Source organism: Syzygium oleosum, unplaced genomic scaffold, assembly GCF_021117445.2.
Source record: "Syzygium oleosum isolate NSW1041296 unplaced genomic scaffold, Sole_v2.1 Sole_v2.45, whole genome shotgun sequence".
Lineage (NCBI taxonomy): Eukaryota > Viridiplantae > Streptophyta > Magnoliopsida > Myrtales > Myrtaceae > Syzygium > Syzygium oleosum.
In genome coordinates, this window is record NW_026607529.1 from 1,678,774 (window position 1) to 1,700,877 (window position 22,104).

The following is a 22,104-nucleotide window of genomic DNA, read 5'->3' on the forward strand; positions in this document are numbered from 1 at the left end:
TGGGACTTTGGATTCTTGCGGAAATTTCGTCTCCACCTCACGTGGCCAATCACCTCCTCGCCAAAAAAAAACAAGAACGCCTTCCCTCCTTCCCTCCCTCCCCGTGGACATTCCAATGCTTTCCCCCTCTTTCTTTATTCCCTTTCCTCGCGCTTTCCTCCCCTCTCTCGCCCCACTTGTTCCTCTATAAGACCACCCTTTTGCTTCCGTCTTCAATTCCTTCCTTTCTCCTCCATCCTCAGCCCCTCTTAGATCTGATCTCTCCGTCTGCCTTTCTCTGTCTCTCTGCTGAGGTTCTGCTGGTTTGACCTCAACAGGGGTCCCTTGCTCTGCTTTCCTCTGTTTCTCTCTAGGCAAAACGCCGTCTTGTTTGATTCTTTGCAGCTGAAACTTTGGTCTTTCGGGATCTTTGCACAAAATTTGTTTTTGCCCAATCGCTTGAAAAGTTTTGTTATTCGCGAAAAAGATCTGGTCTTTGTTCAGATCTGTGGCTGTTTTCGATCCCCTGTTGGAGAAATCTTTGCCCACTTCCGTTCAGGTTTGATGCGTATCTTGTGTACTTGATGTTTTTTATTCATGTCTCCGGTTCTCAGTGAAATCCTCCTTTCCGGGTTGATGATCGGTTCTTCAATCAGACGCAGGACCCACTTAGTTCAATCATTCTCTGTTCGATTCCTCTACTGGTTCTATGTTTTCTCATGAATAGTTTCCTTCGTTTCCAGCCTATATTACGCGACTAAGATCGATATTGATATACATATACATAAGCCCAAGAAATTATTATCATCTGGGTCCTGCGTCTCACAATATCTATAAATCAAAATCCAAAAGAACAAAAAAGAAAAGAAGAATTCGATCCCCTCTTCTCGGTCGAAGAAAGATTATTTGATGGCTTCGTCGAGCGGGAATTCCTCGAGCACCGTCCAGCTTCAGAACTCGGGGTCGGAGGGCGAGCCACGGCAGCTCCGGATGGACCAGAGGAAGAGGAAGAGGATGGAGTCGAACCGCGAGTCGGCGAGGCGGTCGCGGATGCGGAAGCAGAAGCACCTGGACGACCTCACGTCCCAAGTGACCCGGCTGGCGAAGGAGAACAACCAGATCCTGACGGGCATCACCGTCGCCACGCAGCACCTGGTCAACGTCGAGTCGGAGAACTCCGTCCTGCAGGCTCAGGTGACGGAGCTGAGCCACAGGCTCGATTCGCTGAACGAGATCCTAAACTCCATCTATCAGTCCAGCGGGGTCGCCGACGCCGACCAGGGCCTCGATCTGGGCTCTCCCTACGACGGCTTCTTCATGAGCCCGATGAACTTGGGTTGCGTGAGCCACCCGATCACGGCAGCTTCGGACGTGTTCGAGTGCCGATGATTCGGTTGGTCTATACGGGTGGTGGTCGACGACTTCCTTGAAGTTGGTCACAAACGGGTGGCTGAGGGGAAGCCAAGATTAGGGTACCTTTTGGTTATTTTGTTAAATAATAGAGTTGATTAGGTAAAAAGGGCGAGGTGGGTTTCTTAAATGTGACTGTCTGATAAATGTCAATGTCAATGTCGATGTTAATGTCAATGTTGTCTAGGCAATTGGTGGGGGGGTTTTGATCCTTTATTGGTGTTCCGTCGGTTCGTGTCATGTGAATGGGTTGATTCGCATAGTGACATTGTGACATTGTGTGAAGGTTTTGGAGGTGTTTGAGGTCGATATGGACATATGAATATGTATTGTGCACTTTTGTTGTTATTGATGTTGATGTCATGGCTCGAGTTTTGGTTGGTGGTTCAGAAAGAAAGACGCTTGAAATCCGGGCCTAAGCCGCCCTCTTGGGACTAATTTAATGGGGGCAAATCTGATTTGCATCATCATCAAATGTTGTGCTATATAGTCGAATGCAAGTTGCTTGATTGAAAAATGTTATGTTATGATGGAGATTCTTCGTTTTGGCTGGGTGCATTGCAATGGAGATTGCACTACGCTACACCACTTCTATAATGACAACGGAGAAGACGAGATAATGTTAGGTTTCTTGGTCAGTATGATTGACCCGTTCAATGTTTTTACTTTTACACTCGGTCCTCTTACATTCAAACAATCCTAATGCATCAACGACTGTAAATCAGAGAAATAGAGAAAAAATCACAAAGAAATAAAATGTGTACTTAGCAAAAGTCTAAAAACAAGCAAAATTCATCCTAAGCTTCCACTGGGCAGTGGGCACTCCTAAGTATCTTTGGACCCCGATCACTCCTACCTTCGATTCTAAAGAAACAAGAGATTAATTTGAGTGATTATGTGACATTATGGATTAACTCACTTGAAGTATTGTCTATTTTTATCCGTCCCATACCGAGCCTCATGGTTTTGTCCTCTGGCGTACATGTAAGCACTTTCCCGAGAGGTTACCCATCTTGGTAGTACACCCCAATACTAAACTTGATGTTATGTCAAAAAATGCCTCTTGTAAGTTAATTATAGTTTCACATATATATTCTAGGAACAATCTTTCCCTGTTTAGTGTGTAATTCAATTCATTTCAGCCTTATTCGCCATCCTAGAAACCTGTTAGGAGCCACTTCTTGTACAGGCCCTTTGCTCTGATAATCACTTCTCACCCTTCACGGACCGGGCCATTATAGGTTCATTTGCTCTTTGTAATGTTGTATGTGAATAGCATGATCATACATAAGTACGAATTTAGAATCCACTATGTTTAATTGAGCAATCAAATTATATGTATATGCCGCATGATAGACCTTAAATCTACACTTGGCAAAACTATTCTTTTTTTGGTTTTCTCTCTATTAATTTTGATCTTGAGAATGCATTCAACTCGTCAAAGCTAGTACCTTAGACCCATATTGCATCCCGAATCCAACAGTCAATTTTGACTCTTAGGGACCAATGGCTTATTTTCACAATGTCTAGAAGTTTGCGATGTCCCAATTTCAATTGCACGTGCCAAAACAAAGGATCGCAAGCATCCTAATGCAACAAAAATCAGGTTGAACGGAGGTTGAACAAGGGAGTATTTGCCGGTCAAATTTCAGTCAAATCTTCTAATACTCGAAAGTAAGGTCCTACTCTTAGAGCCCGAAATCGAACCTGGAGGTTTTGAAATCAAACAAAACTTTCCAGACCTCTAAGTTATGGTAAATGATGATTTTCACAAATAATAAATCACGGAAGCGCCATCTGATTCTTGGATTATAATTAGGCCCCGATTCAAGTAGAAATCTCAGTTTTGTGATTTAGCAATTTCATCTAGTAGTATTGCACTCGTCGGAAACTTCTAAAAGCATTCCGACGGTGCAAAAATCATAGAATCAGACGTAGGACGGACCGGATATAGACCCCGAAAGGGAGAATCTTGACCGGAGGCGCACGCACCTCTTCCTAAAGCGGCCAAATACAGCTATAGAATACCCATCCCTTTCTTCATTTTCACGTGGTGCTAAGTCTTCTCCTTTCCCTTTTGCTCTTGAAATTCTCTCAACTTGGGTTCAATTATCACATCATCTCTCTTACTTTCACGCGTTTTCCCGACCGAGTAGGTATGGGGACGTTCGCACTTTCGAGGTAAGTCCCGATTCCCTTGCTCTCAAATTCATATAGAAATGCATGCTAGGATGCCATAATGTCTAATACAATCATAGAATTGTAGAATATATCGTTATGCCGCCCATTAGTCGAAAAACGCATGTGCTTGCGCAGTTGTTATCCAAGATAAGAAATTAAAGGCTTGGGTTGTTATGCCGCCTGTTTGAATAGTCAAAAAAATGTTATTAGGCCGTTGTAATGTCGAAATAAGATATGAGTTATATGATACTTAGTTGTGCTACCGAAATATCACTAGAAAGTATACATGTTAGTAAGCCGTCATAATAACTGTGTAGTTCTGAAATTAGATCATTAAGATGCCAGTTACGATGAAAGTACGATAGAATAAATGAAGTTGTTACTTATCTATAAATTGTACAACTTGAAAGGAGGTGGTGGATGTATAGGAAAATTGTCCAAAAAGTCCAAATCTATTACACTTTTATCAATTCAGTCTTGAACCTTTTAATTTTGCTAATTAAGTCTTAAACATTTTTACTTCTTGTCAATTGAGTCAATTCGTCTAATTTTTACTTCCTAAACATTTTGTTTTAAACGATTAAGAAAATCGCTGACATGGAAGCCGGCTAGCCTACGTGTTGCTGACATGGACAATTTTTAATAATATTTTATATTTTTCAATTTTATATTTTATTTTCTATTATTTTTCCTTTTTCTTTTTCTTTTTTTCTTTTTTCTTTTTTTCCTCCCCTCCTTCCTCCTCCAGTCGGTCATCAAGCACCGGCAACTAGCTAGAGTCAGCCTCGCCGGCCTCAAGCAAGCCTTACCCCTGTCAAAAACTCGCCCACACCATCACTGGGCGAGGCCAAGCCTTGACGTTGCTTGTGAGGGCGAGTCTCGCCATGGCTAGGCGAGGCTCGACCTCGCTAGATCTAGCGAGGACGACCTCGCTAGATCTAGTGAGGACAACCTCGCAAGGGGCCGGCAAGACTCGCCCTCACCAGTGGCCTGCGGGGGTGAGCCTCGCCAACCCTCCCCCCTCTAGGCGATTGCCAATGTTTGGCAATCGGTTGGAGGAGGAAGAAGAGGAGGAAAAAAAAGACAAAAAAAGGAAAAAAGGAACAAGAATGGAAAATAAAAAAAGTAAAAATAAAAAATATTAAAATTATCCACGTCGGCACTTTACGATCAAAATTGGCTAGATTGACTCAATTGGTAAGAAGTGAAAAGATTTATGACTCAATTGACAAAATTGAAATGTTTATAACTGAATGAGCAAAAGTGCAATAAATTTAGAACTTTTTGAACAATTTTCCCTAGATGTATCAAAGTACTACATCAGAATACCCCTCATCCGTAAGTCAATTCACAAGCCATATAACAAAGGGATTGGGTTCGAGACTAGGATAGACTATGGCAATTTGGTTAGAAGTCAAAAGTCAATAGCCATCACGATTCGAACCCATGCACTAAAATCCCGTGCATGCGTCATTAAGATTCAAAGAATGATGATTTTGCTTTAATCTGACCAAAAGGAAAGAGTTTATTTCTACATAAACCTCACATTGTCCCAATATGAGAAGTTGAGCTACTCAATTGAGCAAAAATAAAGGAATTACTTGATTGAAGCATAGACAAGAATTCAAGTATTTGAGGCATCATTTTCCCAGAAAAATCAAGATTTTCTTAGTATGACTATGATTTTATTTATGACCTGTAATCGCATACTGGTTGGAGGATGCTCCCTCCTACTATGGTTAAAGAAAATATAGCCTTTTACTTTTTTTCTTTTCACTTAGACGAATGAAAATTCTCAAAAAATTTGGACATTGATTTGTATAATCATTTATAACTTTTTCATAATTCCTTACTTGAATTTGTTCAAGGCAAGCCTGTTTGATAATCGCATTAAGAGTTGAAAATTAAAATAATCGGCACTAGATAAAATTGAACTCATTTGGAGATGCTATCTGGTTTTGAGTCAAAAAATTTAATTTAAGTCGCAAATTTACTTAACAAGCTAAGTAGAAAGGATGGGTCACTTGTTGGACAAAAAAGGAAGGCTCGCTTAACTCATTTAATAGAAACATATCTTTTGAAAATTAGAATATTGTCCATTATGGCATTATGTATATGAAACATACCAACATTGCCTAATTACCTATTACCAATAATATATTGGTATTGCATTTTTAATTATTATCAAAACCTTATTTCTTTCTATTTTTAGCACTTGAAATTGTCAGTTCTTAAAATTCGGTACTTAAATTGTCACTACTTATAATTCAATTTCGATTTTTTTTGTGTAACCCAGACCCCCAAACTTGTATTTTGTTTGTTGCATTGATACAAGTTTGGAGTATTGGTGACACAAAAAAAGTTTAGATATTCATGTCATGGTACGTAAATTTTTTATAGTAAGAGAGGATATTTTTGTCGCATTATACAAGGTTGGACAGTTTCGGTGATTAAAAAAAGTTTGAAGTACTGATATTATAGTAAATATAGTTTAAGATTTTTGGTGGTATTTTTTATATAATAAGTTTGCTTTTGTGTGTGTGTGTGTGTTGGCCGTTATTCTCATGAGCTGCGCATTTATTTAGTGCCAAATATCCTAAAAAAAATATTAAAAATCGTCACGGCATAGTTTTCTATTAATCAAGTGGGTTAATATCACGAAACCCCAAACTGGTACACATGTGATAATTTTACCTCGAACAAATTTTTTTACCACTAAAAATCCAAAACTGGTACACTTGTGATAAATTTACCTCGAACTATTTTTTTGACCATAAAAAACCCCAAACTGGTACATTCGTGACAATTTTACCCCGAACTAATTTTTTGACCACCAAAAACCCCAAACCGATACTCTTGTGACAAATTTAGCCAAAACTAATTTTTTTACCACCAAAAACCCCAAACCAGTACACTTGTGACAAATTTACCATCCATTAAATTTGATTAATATCACGAAAAATCACAAATTGATAAACTTGTGACAAACAGAGGGATAAAACCCCAAATTAGTACACCCGTCAACTATCACTTGTCATCAAACTTAGCAATTTGACAGTAAATTTAAATGGAAACTAACGGAAAGTAAATTTGTCACAGGTGTACCAATTTGGGATTTTTGGTTATCAAAAAATTAGTTCGGGGTAAAATTTAGTTCGGGATAAAATTATCACATATGTACCAGTTTAAGGTTTTTTGTGGTCAAAAAAATAGTTTGGGATAAATTTGTCACAGGTGTATCAGTTTAGGGTTTTTAGTGATATTAACCCTAATCAAATTTTAGCAAATTGGGTTTGCACCTGCTGAAAAGTCCTAATGTTGTCATCACTTTGCCCATGACAACCTCTCGACCGACTCTGTCGCCAAGCCGCCTTTGCCTCTGGGCTCCCCTCTCTCCTACGACTAGGCCCTCACGACGGACAATGACGGTGAACAACCATCTATCGTCATCGTTCACCTCGCCATCCCTCAATCTCTCTATATCATAGGCGAGCTCGATGTTGTCAACATCGAGCTCTTCGCCCGTGGTAGAGCTTCGCCTCGTTTCCCGACTTCACGGCTTTGAAAGACCATAGTGACGACTAGAGGCACTGTCCGGAATGGGGTGGTGGTTCGCCGATGAACGGAGGTGAAGGATGGTGGCGGCAACGTCTACATCTTTGGTTGAGGGGCTGAAGAGAGAGAGAGAGAGAGAGAGAGAGAGAGAGAGAGAGAGAGAGAGAGAGAGAGAGAGAGGTGCTTGGACATGTTTGAGAATGTAACTTGCAATTGTGAACAATACTTTAAGCTTTAACCTCTTGTCAACTTGCTAAGCTGGATTTATTGCCGGCATGTGAATGCTAGGGGTGTAAACAGTTGGGTTGGGTTGGGTTTTCTTGAAAAACCGAACCGAACCAAACCATTAAATGTGCCCTCCTGAACTGAATCAAAACTCACTCGAACCGAAAAATTGATTTGGTTCGGTTTGGTTCGGATCAGTTTTCGATTTGATGAAGTCGGCGATGACATAAACATTGCCGCGTCAAAGGGCTACCAAACCTCATCACACTACGGAATTCTCCGAACACGACGGAGAACCGCGTCAAGCTAAAATAATCCAAATGCAAAAATCCACAAAACAGGTGACGAGAACAAAAAAGATCGAGACTTTTCCACAATTCGTACGCAAAAACAGCACACCCATAAGAGGGAAAACAATCAACAAGAAAATCGAGAAGCAAAGAGAGAGAGAGAGAGGGAGAGAGGTGACCCGTAGGAGTCGAATCTTAGACAAATTGTTGTAGGCTTCTTGCTTTGAGCGACGTAGGAGTCGGTGCTGAGAGAGAAAGCCCTAAAAGTTTTGAGTCGTTGCCTCAGGCAAGAGCCCTGCGATGAGCGAGGGCAAGAAGGAGGGGGCCGGCGACCGCGAGAAGGAGAAGGAGAAGGCGGAGGCGAAGGAAGAGCCGGAGCGCGATGATTCGCTGAGGCCGGGGACGCAGAGGAGGTGCAACGCTTGTGCGAGGGTGAGATAGAGCTTTTACTTTTTAGGGCTAAAACCAAAGTGTTTATTTAAGTTCATTTCGGTTTGATCCGAACCGAACTGAAAAAAAAAATTGGTTAATTTTGATTATCTGAACCGAAATCGAAACTGAATCGAAATGCACGAAATTTTCGGTTCGGGTCGATTTGGATCGTATTTCGGTTCGGTTATGACACCCCTAGTGATGCCACTTCAGACGACTAAGAGTGACTTTAGACCGAGGTTAACAAAGGACACATTTGGGATTTAGGTAAAAGTTTGTGATTTGTTTTTAAGCAAAGGGATATCCACACTAAAAGTCTTAAAACTTGTTACGAAAGTCCAACTAATTCCTAAAACTTGCAAAAAGCGCAATCAAGTCTTAAAACTTGTCAAATTTGTGCAATCGAATTCTTCTGTTAACTCCGTCAAATTTGGTTGACGAAAAACGCCGATGTGATTTTTTTTATTTTTAATCTATAATACGTGGGGATGACGTGGCTAAACGATATCGTTTTGGTCAAAATCTAATTTTTAATACAAATTTAATTCAAATTAAATTAAAAATATACTAAAATTAAAAAGAGAGAGAGAGTTGGAACATGAGGGCTTTGCAGCCTTCGTCGGGAAGGGCCGGCGGCCCTCGCAGGCAAGGGCTTGTGGGCACTTCCTGGTGAAGGTGGGGCGGCGGCGGTTACGAGGGTTGCAAATCCAACTTTCCCTTTTTTTAAATTTTAGTTTTCTCTTTATTTTTTAAATTTTAATTTAAATAAAATTTGCATCGAAAATCATATTTGGACCAAAATGACTTCGTTTTAACCTTATATTTCATGTTTTAGCCACGCCATCGCCATTTAAGAGAGAGAAAATATTAAAAAAAATATCACGTCAGCATTTTTCATTAATTAAGTTGGACGGAGTTAACGGAAAAATTGGATTACATTTTCATGACAGATTTTAGAGAACTTCCGGTACACATATACCTTAAAGAGAAAAGAGTTTGAGGTAAAATTGGAATTGTGTCTAAAGTTGAGAGTCGTTTTTAAGGAATCGGGCCGAACCCCCATGCTCCGTGGAGGAGACAATCGAAGACGGGACGGAGGAGGAAGGAAGGAAAAAGGAGAAGAAAGAGGTAACAACAGAACAAGAAAAGGAAGACAAAAGAGAAGAAGATCAATTCAAAGGACGATTTCTAAAAACCGATGTGCCATTCCGAGAGCAATTGCACCCACTTGACACTCTCTCGAACGGATCCCAACACGAAATTACGAGTCGGCAAAAGTGCGTGCCGTCAGATCATTAAGGTCCCCGGGTCAACGGTCAACCGTCGTCCTCCTGTTTAAGGGGGGGTGTACGACTTCGCGTGGGGCTCGGCTTCTTCAACAGAAGGACGAGCTCAGCCGTCGAACTGGGCCAAGGGCGGGGCGTGGCCCATCCGTGGGCGCCACTTTGTGGCCGAAAAGTCATGAGTGAGGAGTGCCACCATTCCCCATACACACACACACTCTCTCTCTCTCTCTCTCTCTCTCTCTCTCTCTCTCTTTTATATATTTTTTTAATTGTTAAAACAACTTTTGAGGTAAAGGAACGACTTCCTTGCTAAGATTTGACTGCATTGTCAACCCGAAATAATAAATGCTTCTTTCTAACTTGCTCACACGAGTATTATTCATAATCTTAGCAAAGTTTATGATACCAAAATTATTCGCTCGTCAATTTAACTTGTATAAAAAAGTGTACGGATCATGAGGCCTTCACACTTTATAATATTACGTGCGAGTGATCAATTCCTTAATTATACGTCCATGAAATGATATCGATTGCTCAGAAAATAGAGAAATCCCTTTAAAAAGTTCCTAATGATATTGGTTACTTAGAGATTAGAGAAATCCCAAATTTTATTTTATGTAAGAGAAGTCCTTTTGAAATGATACTAATTAATAAAAGATTAAATTGGAAAAATGACCAAAAAAAAGGTTACTAAATATACTCCTCGCACATGTTATCAGCCTGTTGACATCCACTTTCGTGAAATGAAGAAAAGAAATATCCCGGTACCTATTCTCAATCCGAGAAAATGACTACGAGAGGAGGAATTTGAGAAAAGTAAAAGGCCCCTAAAAATTAAAATAAATAAAAAAAGAAGGAAAAAAAAGCGAGAACCAAACACTTTTTTCAGCTTTTCTTCTCTGCCGTACAGCGGGCCTCCCCACTCCCTTAACGCCGTCATAACGGTACCGCTCCCTCCTCTGCCGCGAGCGCAAACGGCCCACCCCCACTCACCACTCACGCCGTTATAAGCGAAGCTCCGCTTTCTCTCTCCTTCTCTCTCCTTCTCTGTCTGTGCTCTCTCCCTCTCTTCCGTTGCAGAGGAACTGGAGCTCCCCCTTCTCTCTCCCGTTGAAGCCCTAGCCAAATGGTTCGTGCTCGCCTCTTGATCTTTCCATTCGCCCGCGAGAGCATCGCGTTCTCCATCGGAGGACGACCACCCTCGCGCAGACCTTGAGATTCCGAGAATCCGGTGGCCTGGTCTCTTTTGTCGTTTTTTTGGGCATGGTTTTCCGTAGTCGTTTGCATCCTGCTTGATTCCCGTGTACTTCCGGCATGTGGTGGTGTGTCGACGTCGCATTCCGTGCGGGCCGATTGGATTCCGCTCCCGCCGCTCATTTTTGGGTGTGGGTGAAACCGCGCACTTCGTTAAGGGGGTTTCGATCTTCTGGGTCTCTCTCTGTGCTGAGATTTGATTTGCTTTTGTGTTTTGATTGAAAGTAGGGTTTTGGTGCTTCTGTTCTTTTTTGTTTGGCTGTGTTTCATGGATGGTGTTGCTATCTTCTGGCGTTGATGCTTGAGCAAGTTGCTTGAGCCCCTCTGGATTATCGAGCTTATTGGGAGAAGGGAAGAATAGAATATATGCTTTGGCTCGGTGTTTCTTCTTTATCTGTTTGTTTGCAGTTGATCATTTGATGTCTTGTGAAGCCCCTTTCTATTTTGGAATATTGAAACAAGGTGGGATGCTTTTAGGATTATGATGCGCATTATTGGGATCCCATCTTTAAGATTTTACGAAAGCTTAGCAGGTTTTGTTGGAAGTAATTGAATGAAGTCTTCCCTTCTAGAACTTTTGTAAGGGATAAAGAGTGCATTTTCGTGTTTTTTGATTGTATATTACGAGGTCATCCTACCGGTCTTTGAACATGACCCATTTCTGTTTTTACATCAATTGTAGTGAAAGGGCGATATATTCTTTCTTTGGAAGAGCTTGCTTTCCCGAATTCCATCGCATATTTCACATGTCGGTTAGAGCCACACTATATACTTAGCATTTCCATCCATGAATTATGTGAAACTGATGCTAACACGTAATAATCTTTTTCTGCAAGTTTTAATCTGGTAGTACCGGCCTGCTAGGCATCCTCCCTTTCATGCATCTATATCAATGATTACCGTGTTATCGAAACAAGCTTGGAGCATACATATATCTCTTCCATTTTTAACAGTTTGGATTTTCTTGTTCATTAGTCATGATTTTGTTTTGCTCGATAGCTTGTGACTGTGTTTGATTCATTTGAATCTTTATCGTCTCATACTCTTCCATACACTCTAAATTGACACTTTATTCCAAGGATAGTTTTAATCGTATGGTATTTATTTTGTTGCATAAGTCTTATGGTTGCTTCCATTTTATGCAGGATGAAATTGCATGAAAACTGTGAGCAGAATTACATTGCTTTGAGGTACTTTCCCTTGGTCTTCTGGGTAGTATCTCTAAACTTTGGCTGAATAATCTTGATGCTCATCTTAGATTTGGATGACATCATTGTTTAACAGCGCTAGATTGCTTCTAGACTCGATGCACTTTTAAAAGTAGAGAATGATGGTCAGACAAAATACTTGCATGTGAAAGAATCATGGGATCAGCTTGCTGTGTTGCTTCCAGAGAACAAACTGTTCCCTGCCGAGCAGCCAATGAGACTTTGCACAGGAATATCATATATTCGCCGTCGTGGAGCTTCCGTTGGGAAAATAGAAGACGTGTGGCTGGTGAAATTGACAATCCACCATATGAGCTCAATCATGGAAATAGCGACTGTGCTCCCACTGAGATTAAGGAACCAATCAGTTCAAGACGAGGCCACATATCAGATGGAAGAAGTCCGTTGGGAATCATGGGTGCTCCTATCTCTCAACAGTCCCCAGCTCATGATGTAGTAGGAGCTGATTCAGCAACATCAATATCTGGTAAGTATGACATTCTGTTAATTGTGTCATCTTTGGAGGAACATTTCACAGGGCATTACTTAACAAGGTCTGTATTAGGGTCCATTTGGGAAACTTTAAAGTAACTAGTTCCCCTGGAGAAGTTGTTATACAGGAAAGTTATAATCTTAGAAGCTGGGAAGGCTTGGGCTAATGTTCACATGATTAATCTACACGATAATGTTGCCTACTATTAGTCTTTGTTCAATTGTTGTCTTCTAAATTATATTGATCCAACAAAAGAAAGCTCATATAACAGGTTAAGAGATTTCTTGCACTCAAGCCGTTGGTGCAGTGTGTTTCTTCTTAGTTATTCCAAAATGTCTCTTCTCTTGTCCTAAGAGTGTTTATTGGAAGTTAAGTTCCCATTTGATGATAATTCTGATTGCACTCGGTGGTGGAAATCATAAACACATGTTGCCGATTATTGCAGAGAGCTAGTACAACCAGTGAAACATGTTAGGTGGCAAGTTCCTCCTGTTTGTGCATGCCATTACAAACCAATAACTAAACATGTTGATCTACCATCTTGTTGATAGGTTATAGCTATTTGGGACTCCTCAGAATGAGATGAATGGGAGCCTTGTTAGTTACTGTTGTTTTTTGGCCTCAACCAGCTTGTTTTTTGCTCAAAACGTCCTTCTCTTAAGACTTGTTGTGCTAAATCTGATGATCTTCTTGTTCAATGTAGATATATCCCAGGCAAACAATGACTCTGCAGAGGTTAGTTTGAATTGATTGAGGCTGATTCTGCGGGAAGAGTTTAGGATGATGTTCTCATTAAAATTGCTAATTTTTCAGCTGAAGAATGCTGCAGAATCCCCTGAATCAGTCACACCGAAGATCTCATTTTCCACAACCATACCTCCATCCTTTTCAATGCCAATAGCAGATCCATTGTCTTCCCATACTCCTGCTATTCCTCCAAATTCTACCCCCTCAAGACGGGCTGTAGGACACCAGTTGTTGAGACAAATTTCTGATAGTCGGATTTTGGGAATGAAATCACCATGTAGGAACTCGGTATCTGAAGGAAGACCATCATTCGTTCTGTCCCCTTGTAGCAATGAGTTCACTGCAGGATCCCAAAGTGGCTTTTCTGATGGCTGGTCTATGCGCACATTTTCTGAGCTTGTGGCCTCTTCTCAGAAAGAGAGGTGGTCTTTTGACAGTGAGCAGTTCAGCTCTGGTTGTGGCAAGATTAGTGGATGTAGCAGCAGGTTCTCATCTTCACCGTCCATCGATTTGCAAACATGTGGCGCGTGTACTAAGCTCCTGACAGAGAGATCATCATTTAGAATTACCAGCAATGAGGTTGCAGTGGTTGCAGTTCTGGTCTGTGGGCATGTTTACCATGCGGAGTGCCTAGATATCATGACTCAAGAGACAGATCGCTACGACCCGAACTGCCCAATTTGTACAATGGGAGAGAAGCAAGTATTGAAGATGTCCAAGAAAGCTGAGTTAAAGTCGAGGAGCTATAAGATATTCAAGAAACGGGTTGGGGATGGTGACTCAAAGATTTTTGATAAAGGGAAATTGATGGCACAAGAAAGAAAAATTCCCAGGTTAGAAATGAGTTCCAGTTCAGGGAGCTCTTTTACAAAGCCCTTCTTAAGAAGGCACTTCTCTTTAGGATCCAAGTGGGGCAGGTCCTTATCAGAGAATGATTCTGCGAGGAAGAGGGGCTTTTGGTCGAGATATCGCAGAGATTGAACAGTTCTAAGAGGTTAGTAGTCAAAGCACATTGCAAGATTACAGATATTTTAGTTTGATTTTATCAAGCTTTTGCGCAGTTTAAGTCTTATTATGCATATGTAATTTGAGGACTCACTTAATATGTCTCTATGACAGTCAATATCTTTAAGAAGTATACTGGGAGCGATCGCTCGGTTGGGCTTCGAGCACTTCTTGGAGTCTGATATATGGAACTAAAGAACAGCATTTTAAATGCCGGCACTACCTACGCCATCAATATCAGGAGTGGTACATGGGATGTGATGGCGTTGATCTGAAGTTACAGCAGTACGGGGTCCTGTTTTGCCCATTCATATGCCGAATTTCCATTGAAGTCAGTTTCACCTTAGGCAGCATGGGACTTGATTTTGTGCCCGCTAATGGAGAGGATTACCTCATTAGGTTACTGATCGTATAATGTGAATCCTACTCTGGATTCGGGAGCAATGCAACTCACCTTAGTTTATCTATTGATGGCTGCTTATATATTGATCAGGCGGCTGTTATGACATGCTATTGATGGCTATATCTTTAAAATAGTGCTGTACCTTGTAACTCTAATACAGATCAACTTAAGGTATGTCATTGACATTCCACTTGGTAAAGGGGTTGATCGCTTGAATTTGTCATGATTAGTAAGAATTTCCCGCGCGCATCTGAGGCTACTTCGATTGGAAAACCAACTGATACAAGAAATCAAAGGCTGACATCATTGGGATTGATTGGTTTTCTCAATTTTATAGGAAGAAAATGCAGAATCCATATTTACCAACATATAACTCGAATGACCGTTCAATGCAACAAATTGAATATGAAATATTAAAAGAAATTGTCAAGAAGGTTGTCTAAGAAAGACCCAAACATAAAAGCTATTCTAAGTTATCTAATGACCAAGTTAGCTTCAAGTATCATCATATTCAAACTCAAGACTGGACTTTCGATTGTCTCCATGGGTTGAAGCATGTGTGGCTTGTCAATCAGCATTTCCATTAGCATAATCTCCAAACCCAATTGAGATTGTCCTCAACTGAATCAAGGAATTCATCTCCGATCATTCTGCTGTTATCTTTGGCGAAGGGATCGTCGCCTATGTAAGAAGGTATCTAGCAAGAGTCTTGACAGCAACCCACCGATATTTGTCCCACATATCTTGCACATAAAACACTTTGTTGAACCTGAGAGACCAACACACATGGATCATCACTCAAGTTCCAACCGTAGCACGTGAGATCACCCATAATTGGGTGTTGGTCCATCGCACTGCGCAGCTTGAAATCTTTGACTTGATGATGATAAGTCCACTATTTTAGCCGGTCTACTCTTCTCGTGATCTCTTGTTTGAAATCGGATGCCATCTACGGCATACCCCTTGAATCGTCTCCCCCACAGTATCTGGTCCTTGAGCTAGCCGTCTAATTTCATCAATTTGTGTTTTCGTTGCTCTCCAAAGAAGCAACCTACATATATAGATAATGTTGAAAGACTAAAGTTTCTTCACATACTCAATTTCATCGAGATACAAAAGCAAAACAAAAAAAAAAAAAGAAAAAGAAAAAGAGAAAGATTACGTGTACACGAGATATAAATCAAGTTTGGAAACCTCCATTTCATCTGTCCAACTCTCTTCTAGATAGCTGATGAGGACGATTTTTTCTCTTGATCTCAGATTCAAAGTCAGTGTGCACAGTCAAAGACAGGCGTCAAATAACAAACAAAAATATTGAAATAGCCTTTTCAAGACTATCCTACTATCAAGATTTCTATCGGATTGACTACTCCCTATTGAATAAGGGTTATTGAAGTATCTCGAACAAAATGCGACACTTTCTTCCGTAAGATACCCTTCTGCAATGGAACCTTTGGGATGTCCTCTAGTTCGAACATAAGATTTTGACATATAGAAGGACCGATGGACACACGATATAGTTCATGTTTAGTGTATAAACAAAAATAAAGTAATCTCAAGATTAAAACATTTCACCTTTCAGGTAATAACATCCATTGGCAATGCACATGTCCGGCCACGTTTGCCTCTGCTGCTGAATTAATAACTAAATGAACCATAGCGGTAAAGAAACCTGGTGGAATTATTGTTTCCATATTGCATATTGTTACCACAAATTGAGACTGCAGCCTCTCTAACTCACCGACATCAAGAACCTTTAAACATGATGCTTTATAAAATCTGCAAAATTCCATAAGATGCTATTCTCACATCTTTCGGCGACAGCCTCCGCAAAGCTATCAGTAAAAGTTCTTGTATCAATATATGGTAATCAGGACTCTTGTTACCAAAAGTTTTTGGTTGCTTTAAATTGACATTTCGAGGTACAGTTGATGCATAACCATCTGGATCATTTACTCGCTTCAGCACTTAACAAAAGATATTTCCTCTTTTGGCTTTAGAGAGTAGCAACCACGTGGCATATACACCATGTTTAAACCACATTGCTATGGATGAAGCGTTGTCTCTGAAGATTAAGATGCCTCAGTCAACTGCACAGGATGGCATCAGAGTGATGATATGAGTCTCCCTTTGTGAAAAAACCGCAATGCTTGGTGGCCAATCCTGCAGCAGCGCTCCACATTCATAAAAATCCCCATAGGGAGATCTATGGAATGACAACAAGAACATCAAGCTGTTGAGGTTGTCAAATGCCTGAAAAGTTTGTGACTGGTTCACCTAGCTAACTACCCATAATCCACGTCAATCTGCTCGATAATGCTCTGAAGCCCTGATTTATAACTTGGATGAAGCAGCTTAATTCCTAGCTCCTGTTTCAAACGAGTATTCAGAACTCGCTTCTCATCCCTTCTACTCACTTTCTGTATTGTTGACTCTGTTCGTTTAGGATATTTGTCATCTTGAAACCAGCCAGAAAACCTTTTCCCAACCAAGTCCTCTGCATACTTGAATACTTCTTCCCTTGGTGCTGGATCATCATCGACAACATTGTATATATTGCTGGGTAGTAAAGAGGAGTGCATTCATTAGCAATTGCAAACATTTTCTAGTATGCATAAGTAATGAAGAGGGGAAAGAAATCAGGGATCCAGAGTGGCTCTGCTTATTCCATGTGTTTTCATATAACTGTCATATATTCTACTGTCATAATAAAGTTGCTCCCATTATGTGTAATCTAGCAAAGTTTAGGGATAAGTGCATTGAAAGTCCTAAAACTTATCATCAAAGTGCAATTGAGTCCTAAAATTTTCAAAAAGTGCAATTAAGTTCTAAAACTTGTCACAAAGTACAATTAAGTCCTAAAACTTGTCAAGTTAGTCCAATTAAGTTCTTCTTTTGATTGCACTTTTTAAAAGTTTTAGGACTCAATTGCACTTTCGTAACAAGTTTTAGGACTCAATTGCATTTTTTGAAAGTTTTAGGATTTGATTGCACTTTCATGACAAGTTTTAGGACTTGATTGCACTTTTCGAAAGTTTTAGGACTCAATTGCACTTTCGTGACAAGTTTTCGGACTTCTAATGCGCTTATCCCCAAAGTTTATTAGTCAAGATATGATTTGGAGCGATCTGAGAGATAGAAGGTGAAAGAGGCAAGGATGGGACTATGATTGGCGCATTGTTGCTTTGACGGTAAAAACTTTTGATCCAGGGGAATGACGAGGCACATAATAACAATCCTGGAAACTCGTTCATTCAGAGTACAATGCTACGGCCATACAACCCGTTTAGGTTGCTCTCAGCTTGACAAAGCTACTGTTTTCATGTACTTTAGGGCAATTTCTGTGTTAGGCCGATTTTCCATCACTTGTGGGCCCATATGTTATGTCATTATTTTCGTTTTAATTCTGATTAGTCTTACTTTCTGAATTTATTAGGGTTTTGCTAGGGTTTAAATGGTACTTATTTACTTCATTCGACCATTGCCTTTTCTCAGATTACAGTAGCATTAAAATTTCTATCAATTGTGCTTCAAGTCTGTTGTGCCATTCTGTGTGCATTTGAGATTTATTTACGATTTTCCATTTCCACTGTGTCTAATTATTGCCCCAATGGCGCCTGCCCCGAACATAAAAAAAGCCCCAAAAAAGAGCACCCTAAGAAGGAAAACCACAGGGACAATGCAATATCTTAATTTTTCAAGTTTATGGACTCAAGATAGTGCATGATAATAATAAACTGTTAAAAAATACCTCGAAAATGGCACATAAATACCAGCTCTGAGTGCTTGACAAATGTCATCAACATGAACTCTGGATGTGTATTGCCTTGATATTCTCGTCTTCTGACTGTCCGACAAAGGTTTTTTGCTAATTATTGTATCAAGGGCACTGCAATGATGAATGTAAGGAGATCAGATTAAGTGAAAAAAGTAATGAATTCAGTAGCAAACAACAGTCACCAAGCGAAAGTTCAACTAAATCATCATCTATCACCAAGCATGTTTGGAAAAAAGGATCACTGGGGTTAAGTGCACTGCAAAATGAAAGACAATTTATAACATCTCAAATCTCGACATCCACTGATTTCTAGCGCGTGGAAAATTCTAAACCAATAAAGTTTGAAGTAGTTTTTTTTGTTTGGTTAAATATAAAGTTTGAAGTAGTTCTGTTGTCTAATAACTAAAAAAGCCATATTGCAGATCTGAGTATTGACTTAAGGCAACATCATGCCAAAAATATCCACAACCTTCTTCCAGGGCCATATATGCCTCCAAGTCGGAGCACCAAGGAAGAAATTCCAAGATTGTGGCCTACATCTAGCCATTCCTCCTCAGCACGTAACCTCAATCTAGCCAACTCAGTTGAAGGATTTACTGGATAACTGCCACACAATATCACATGACTTTAGCAATGAAGTAAATTCATCTTACAAGAATCCAAAGGTGGTCATTGATTACTCACTCTTCATTCACCCATTCACCACCACAATCTCCATACACACCTATTAATCAGAAACAAATTTAGACAACCAAATGACATCAAGAAGCATGACTAGACAGAAAATTGCACACAGAAAAAGGTCCCAGCTGAAGTAAAGACACAGTACTCTTTATGCAAGAGTTTAATCTTTCTAGATATAGCAGTGTAACGTCATTCTGCTTTTAAAAAATCAGAGCAGATCATTCCAAAATCCAATGTAAGATGTTGATACAGGCTAAATTCAGGAACTAGCATTTGGATTTGCCTGGATGCTTAAACATATAAAGTCCTTGTAGACTACTAAAAATGCCTCGAGCCTAACCAAGGTCATAAGTCAAGCTAACAGGTGCACCAGATGCATGGTCCCCAATTATAGGGACTAGGGAGTCCTATTCATCCTGCTCATTTTACTCTAACACTAGAGCAGCACGAGCTGGAAATAAACTTGGCAAGGCAAACTATGCTATAATTGAGTTCATTGAGTGACATTCATTCATCTTCTTTTAATTTCCACTGTCACTCTCCTCTCTCCATCACTTCAAATTGACCTCCAGCTAGGTTTTACAAGTCGAGCTACCTATTATCAGTGCTACAGCCATGTAAGCCTTAGAATCAAGTTGATGAATCCATGTTTCTTGGATTTTAGCAATAAATTGCAACCAACAAGTCTTCTAAGAAGGCCAAACCAATCAATAATTAGTTTTCATTTTCCTCTGTTTTTTGCCCTCTATATGCATGTGTGTGTATGTGTGAATAAGTGAGTGGTGGAGAAAATGTGCACTTGATTCAAACACAGCAGTTAGATAATGCACTGGGTACAGTCATGTGAGATCATCCAGCAATCCAGAAGAATGCCAGGACAAGAACATTGCACAGTGGCAGCAACACGTGGTCTGCATCATTGTAACAATGTCCCTCATTATTTTGTAGGAGATACCCATTCCAACATGTACATGTTATGCAGAGGATCCACGCATCAAAAAAATTACATACAGAGCAAAAAATAATGGCGCTTATATCCAAATTCTAAGATGATTCTCTTGATAACGTTGTATAAATAAGCACTGTTCCAATTCCAACTCTGATGTGGACGTACCTGTAGATGACAAATAACAGAGCCATTGCAGATTTCCATCTCTCAGCACGCGCTCGAGAAATTCTCGGTGTTGTAGCATCTATAAAACAAAAAAGTAGCCAAAACAGCCTAATTAGCCGACATCGGGATCCATTCATTCATTCACATTCTGGAAGGAAACTAACACGCGACCAGGAGAGCGCCTGTACGTACCGGATCGCCAACGCCCCTCACAGGGGGTATAGAAACAAGTAGGTGGGTATAATCTTTCAAAATGTCCAGAGTACTCAACCTGAAAAATAACGACACCCAGACGCAATTGACGTCGAAATCGACACTCGACTTCAAAGAGAACAACTGGGTCGATACAATGCACAATAAAAATGCCATAGCATAAGGGGACACACCAAAGTTCAAATTTTTATTACGTGATTCTCAGTCTCACGCTACCATGAAACAGCTTTGACTTCGAAGTTTGAGGAAGCTAAGGAACAAACACTCACTCTGGTACATTCGCGTCCAGAACGTGTGCATCCAAACCCTCCTCCTCAAGCTGCATCTTCTTCTCCAGGCTCCGGCAAGACCCCGAAACAGCCCTATAGCCCACAACAATTCACCGAACAGATTACACACATTCTGTGAAGCTAACCGAGCTTAAAGCTACTCACGAACTCCGCTCGAATTCGAACAGATCGCGGAATGAGAACTGTACCATCCCCGGTCCTTCATATGCAGCGCGAAGGACCGGCCGACGTAGCCGGCGCCGAGGATGAAGAGCCGCCGGCGAGAGAGCTCCCGATCGAGTCCGGCTTGGGATTTGCGAAGAAGAGGAAGCGGACGCGGGTTGGGCCTCGCGGCGGTCGACGACGCCCGTTCGGGATCGAATCGGAGCGGAGCGGCGGTGAATCGGAGCGACATTTTCCGGCGAGTTCGAGTGCGGGAAAGGGAGGGAGAGAATGGGAGTAACCCGTAAACAATAAACATCCCTTGCATATGTTCTCGTGGAAATTCAATTTCGCTATTTTTGTAATATAAACATAGGTTTATATCACAAAAAAAATCCAAATTGGTGTATCTAAATTAATATTTTGACCCTAGAAAATTCCAAACTACTACAGTTATAACAAATTTATTCCAAACTAATTTTTTAACCATTAAAAACTCTAAACTGGTACATTTGTGCTAAATTTATCCCCCGTTAATTTCCGTTAAATTGGATTAATACCGCGAAAAATCATAAATTGGTACACCTGTGACAAATGGAGGTAAAATCCCAAATTGGTACACCCGTCAATTGTCACGTGTCATCAAACTTAACAATTTGACGGTAAAATTTAACGAAAACTAATGGAATGTAAATTTGCCACATGTGTACCAATTTGTTATTTTTGGTGGTCAAAAAATTAGTATAGGGTAAATTTGTCACATGTGTACCAATGAGGATATAGAAAATTAAATTCTAAAGTATCTTTTTTGTCAATATTCATGGAATTTCGCTTTAAATCTTCTTGCTCTAGTTAGCCTTTGGAATCTATTGTATACATGAATCGTTTAAAAAACGTATGAGCCGACCTTTTTATTTATGCAAAACATCATAAATAAAAGGAGGAAGACAAAATGTTTTTTAAATTTTTGTTAGGCTGGAACTTTTATAATTGCACGTTGACGATATCCAGAGCTATTTTTTTAGTTTAGTTAAAGCTCAAGACCATGACTCAATTTCGATTGTTCAATAACTGCGAGATCAAAGCTAACAGCTGTAGAATAGCAAATTATGATAGCTTTGACATATTCTATTAGCTAACTAACTAAAATTTTAGATTCAATCATTTATTTATAATTCTAAATCCGGTGCTAAACGTTGTGTACGACGCTCATTTTAGAATCAAAAGTTTTTGCCTAATTACTTCAGTGCTAAATCGAAGAAACAGTTCACCAGAAAATGTTGTTATGTGGCTTTGTTAATTAAATTTTTTTATATGAGTTGACATTATATTTAAAAAATCTCATTCACGCGGAATTGCAAAACGACGCCACTTCATCCGACGTGGCACCATAGTCCCAAAACAACGTGTTTCATG

The 22,104-nt window shown here is 40.2% G+C and overlaps 3 protein-coding genes across 6 annotated transcripts; 2 read left to right on the forward strand and 1 right to left on the reverse strand.

The window, feature by feature from the left end:
* Positions 1–374: 374 nt before the first annotated feature.
* Positions 375–1,737, forward strand: LOC115679605 (bZIP transcription factor 44). Its single transcript, XM_030603223.2, has one exon. It carries the CDS (start codon positions 889–891, stop codon positions 1,366–1,368), a length of 480 nt encoding a protein of 159 aa, XP_030459083.1. The 5' UTR covers positions 375–888; the 3' UTR covers positions 1,369–1,737.
* An 8,653-nt stretch (positions 1,738–10,390) lies between these two features.
* On the forward strand, positions 10,391–14,667 carry LOC115679603 (uncharacterized). 3 transcript variants are annotated; one of them, XM_030603220.2, is made up of 6 exons: positions 10,391–10,487; positions 11,758–11,802; positions 11,897–12,307; positions 13,017–13,048; positions 13,127–14,054; positions 14,180–14,667. In XM_030603220.2, exons 3-5 carry the CDS (start codon positions 11,977–11,979, stop codon positions 14,039–14,041), a joined length of 1,278 nt encoding a protein of 425 aa, XP_030459080.1. In that variant the 5' UTR covers positions 10,391–10,487; positions 11,758–11,802; positions 11,897–11,976; the 3' UTR covers positions 14,042–14,054; positions 14,180–14,667. The 3 variants fall into 3 exon arrangements, with proteins under 3 accessions (XP_030459080.1, XP_056162526.1, XP_056162527.1); XM_056306551.1 differs by having other exon boundaries at positions 10,398–10,487; positions 11,973–12,307; XM_056306552.1 differs by lacking the exon at positions 10,391–10,487 and adding an exon at positions 10,579–10,597.
* Positions 14,668–14,853: 186 nt separating this feature from the next.
* LOC115679604 (uncharacterized) lies at positions 14,854–20,993 on the reverse strand. 2 transcript variants are annotated; one of them, XM_056306554.1, is made up of 9 exons: positions 20,736–20,993; positions 20,527–20,619; positions 20,237–20,315; positions 20,045–20,123; positions 18,931–18,970; positions 18,716–18,850; positions 18,220–18,357; positions 15,637–17,027; positions 14,854–15,519 (listed from the first exon to the last, which is right to left on the reverse strand). In XM_056306554.1, the coding sequence occupies exons 1-8, from the start codon at positions 20,939–20,941 to the stop codon at positions 16,754–16,756; spliced, it is 1,044 nt and encodes a 347-aa protein (XP_056162529.1). In that variant the 5' UTR covers positions 20,942–20,993; the 3' UTR covers positions 14,854–15,519; positions 15,637–16,753. The 2 variants fall into 2 exon arrangements, with proteins under 2 accessions (XP_056162529.1, XP_056162528.1); XM_056306553.1 differs by having other exon boundaries at positions 15,631–17,027.
* Positions 20,994–22,104: the final 1,111 nt, after the last annotated feature.

Excerpts from the sequence above, each read along its gene's own strand:
- LOC115679605 (XM_030603223.2), top strand. The coding sequence starts at position 889 with ATGGCTTCGTCGAGCGGGAATTCCTCGAGCACCGTCCAGCTTCAGAAC.
- LOC115679604 (XM_056306554.1), bottom strand. The coding sequence starts at position 20,941 with ATGTCGCTCCGATTCACCGCCGCTCCGCTCCGATTCGATCCCGAACGG. Across the intron at positions 20,620-20,735 it reads CATATGAAGGACCGGGGATG|GGCTGTTTCGGGGTCTTGCC; the intron begins GTACAGTTCTCA and ends TGTGGGCTATAG. Across the intron at positions 17,028-18,219 it reads ATTTATGTGCCATTTTCGAG|CAATATATACAATGTTGTCG; the intron begins GTATTTTTTAAC and ends TTTACTACCCAG.
- LOC115679603 (XM_056306551.1), top strand. The coding sequence starts at position 11,759 with ATGAAATTGCATGAAAACTGTGAGCAGAATTACATTGCTTTGAG. Across the intron at positions 11,803-11,972 it reads CAGAATTACATTGCTTTGAG|AATCATGGGATCAGCTTGCT; the intron begins GTACTTTCCCTT and ends TGCATGTGAAAG. Across the intron at positions 13,049-13,126 it reads CAAACAATGACTCTGCAGAG|CTGAAGAATGCTGCAGAATC; the intron begins GTTAGTTTGAAT and ends CTAATTTTTCAG.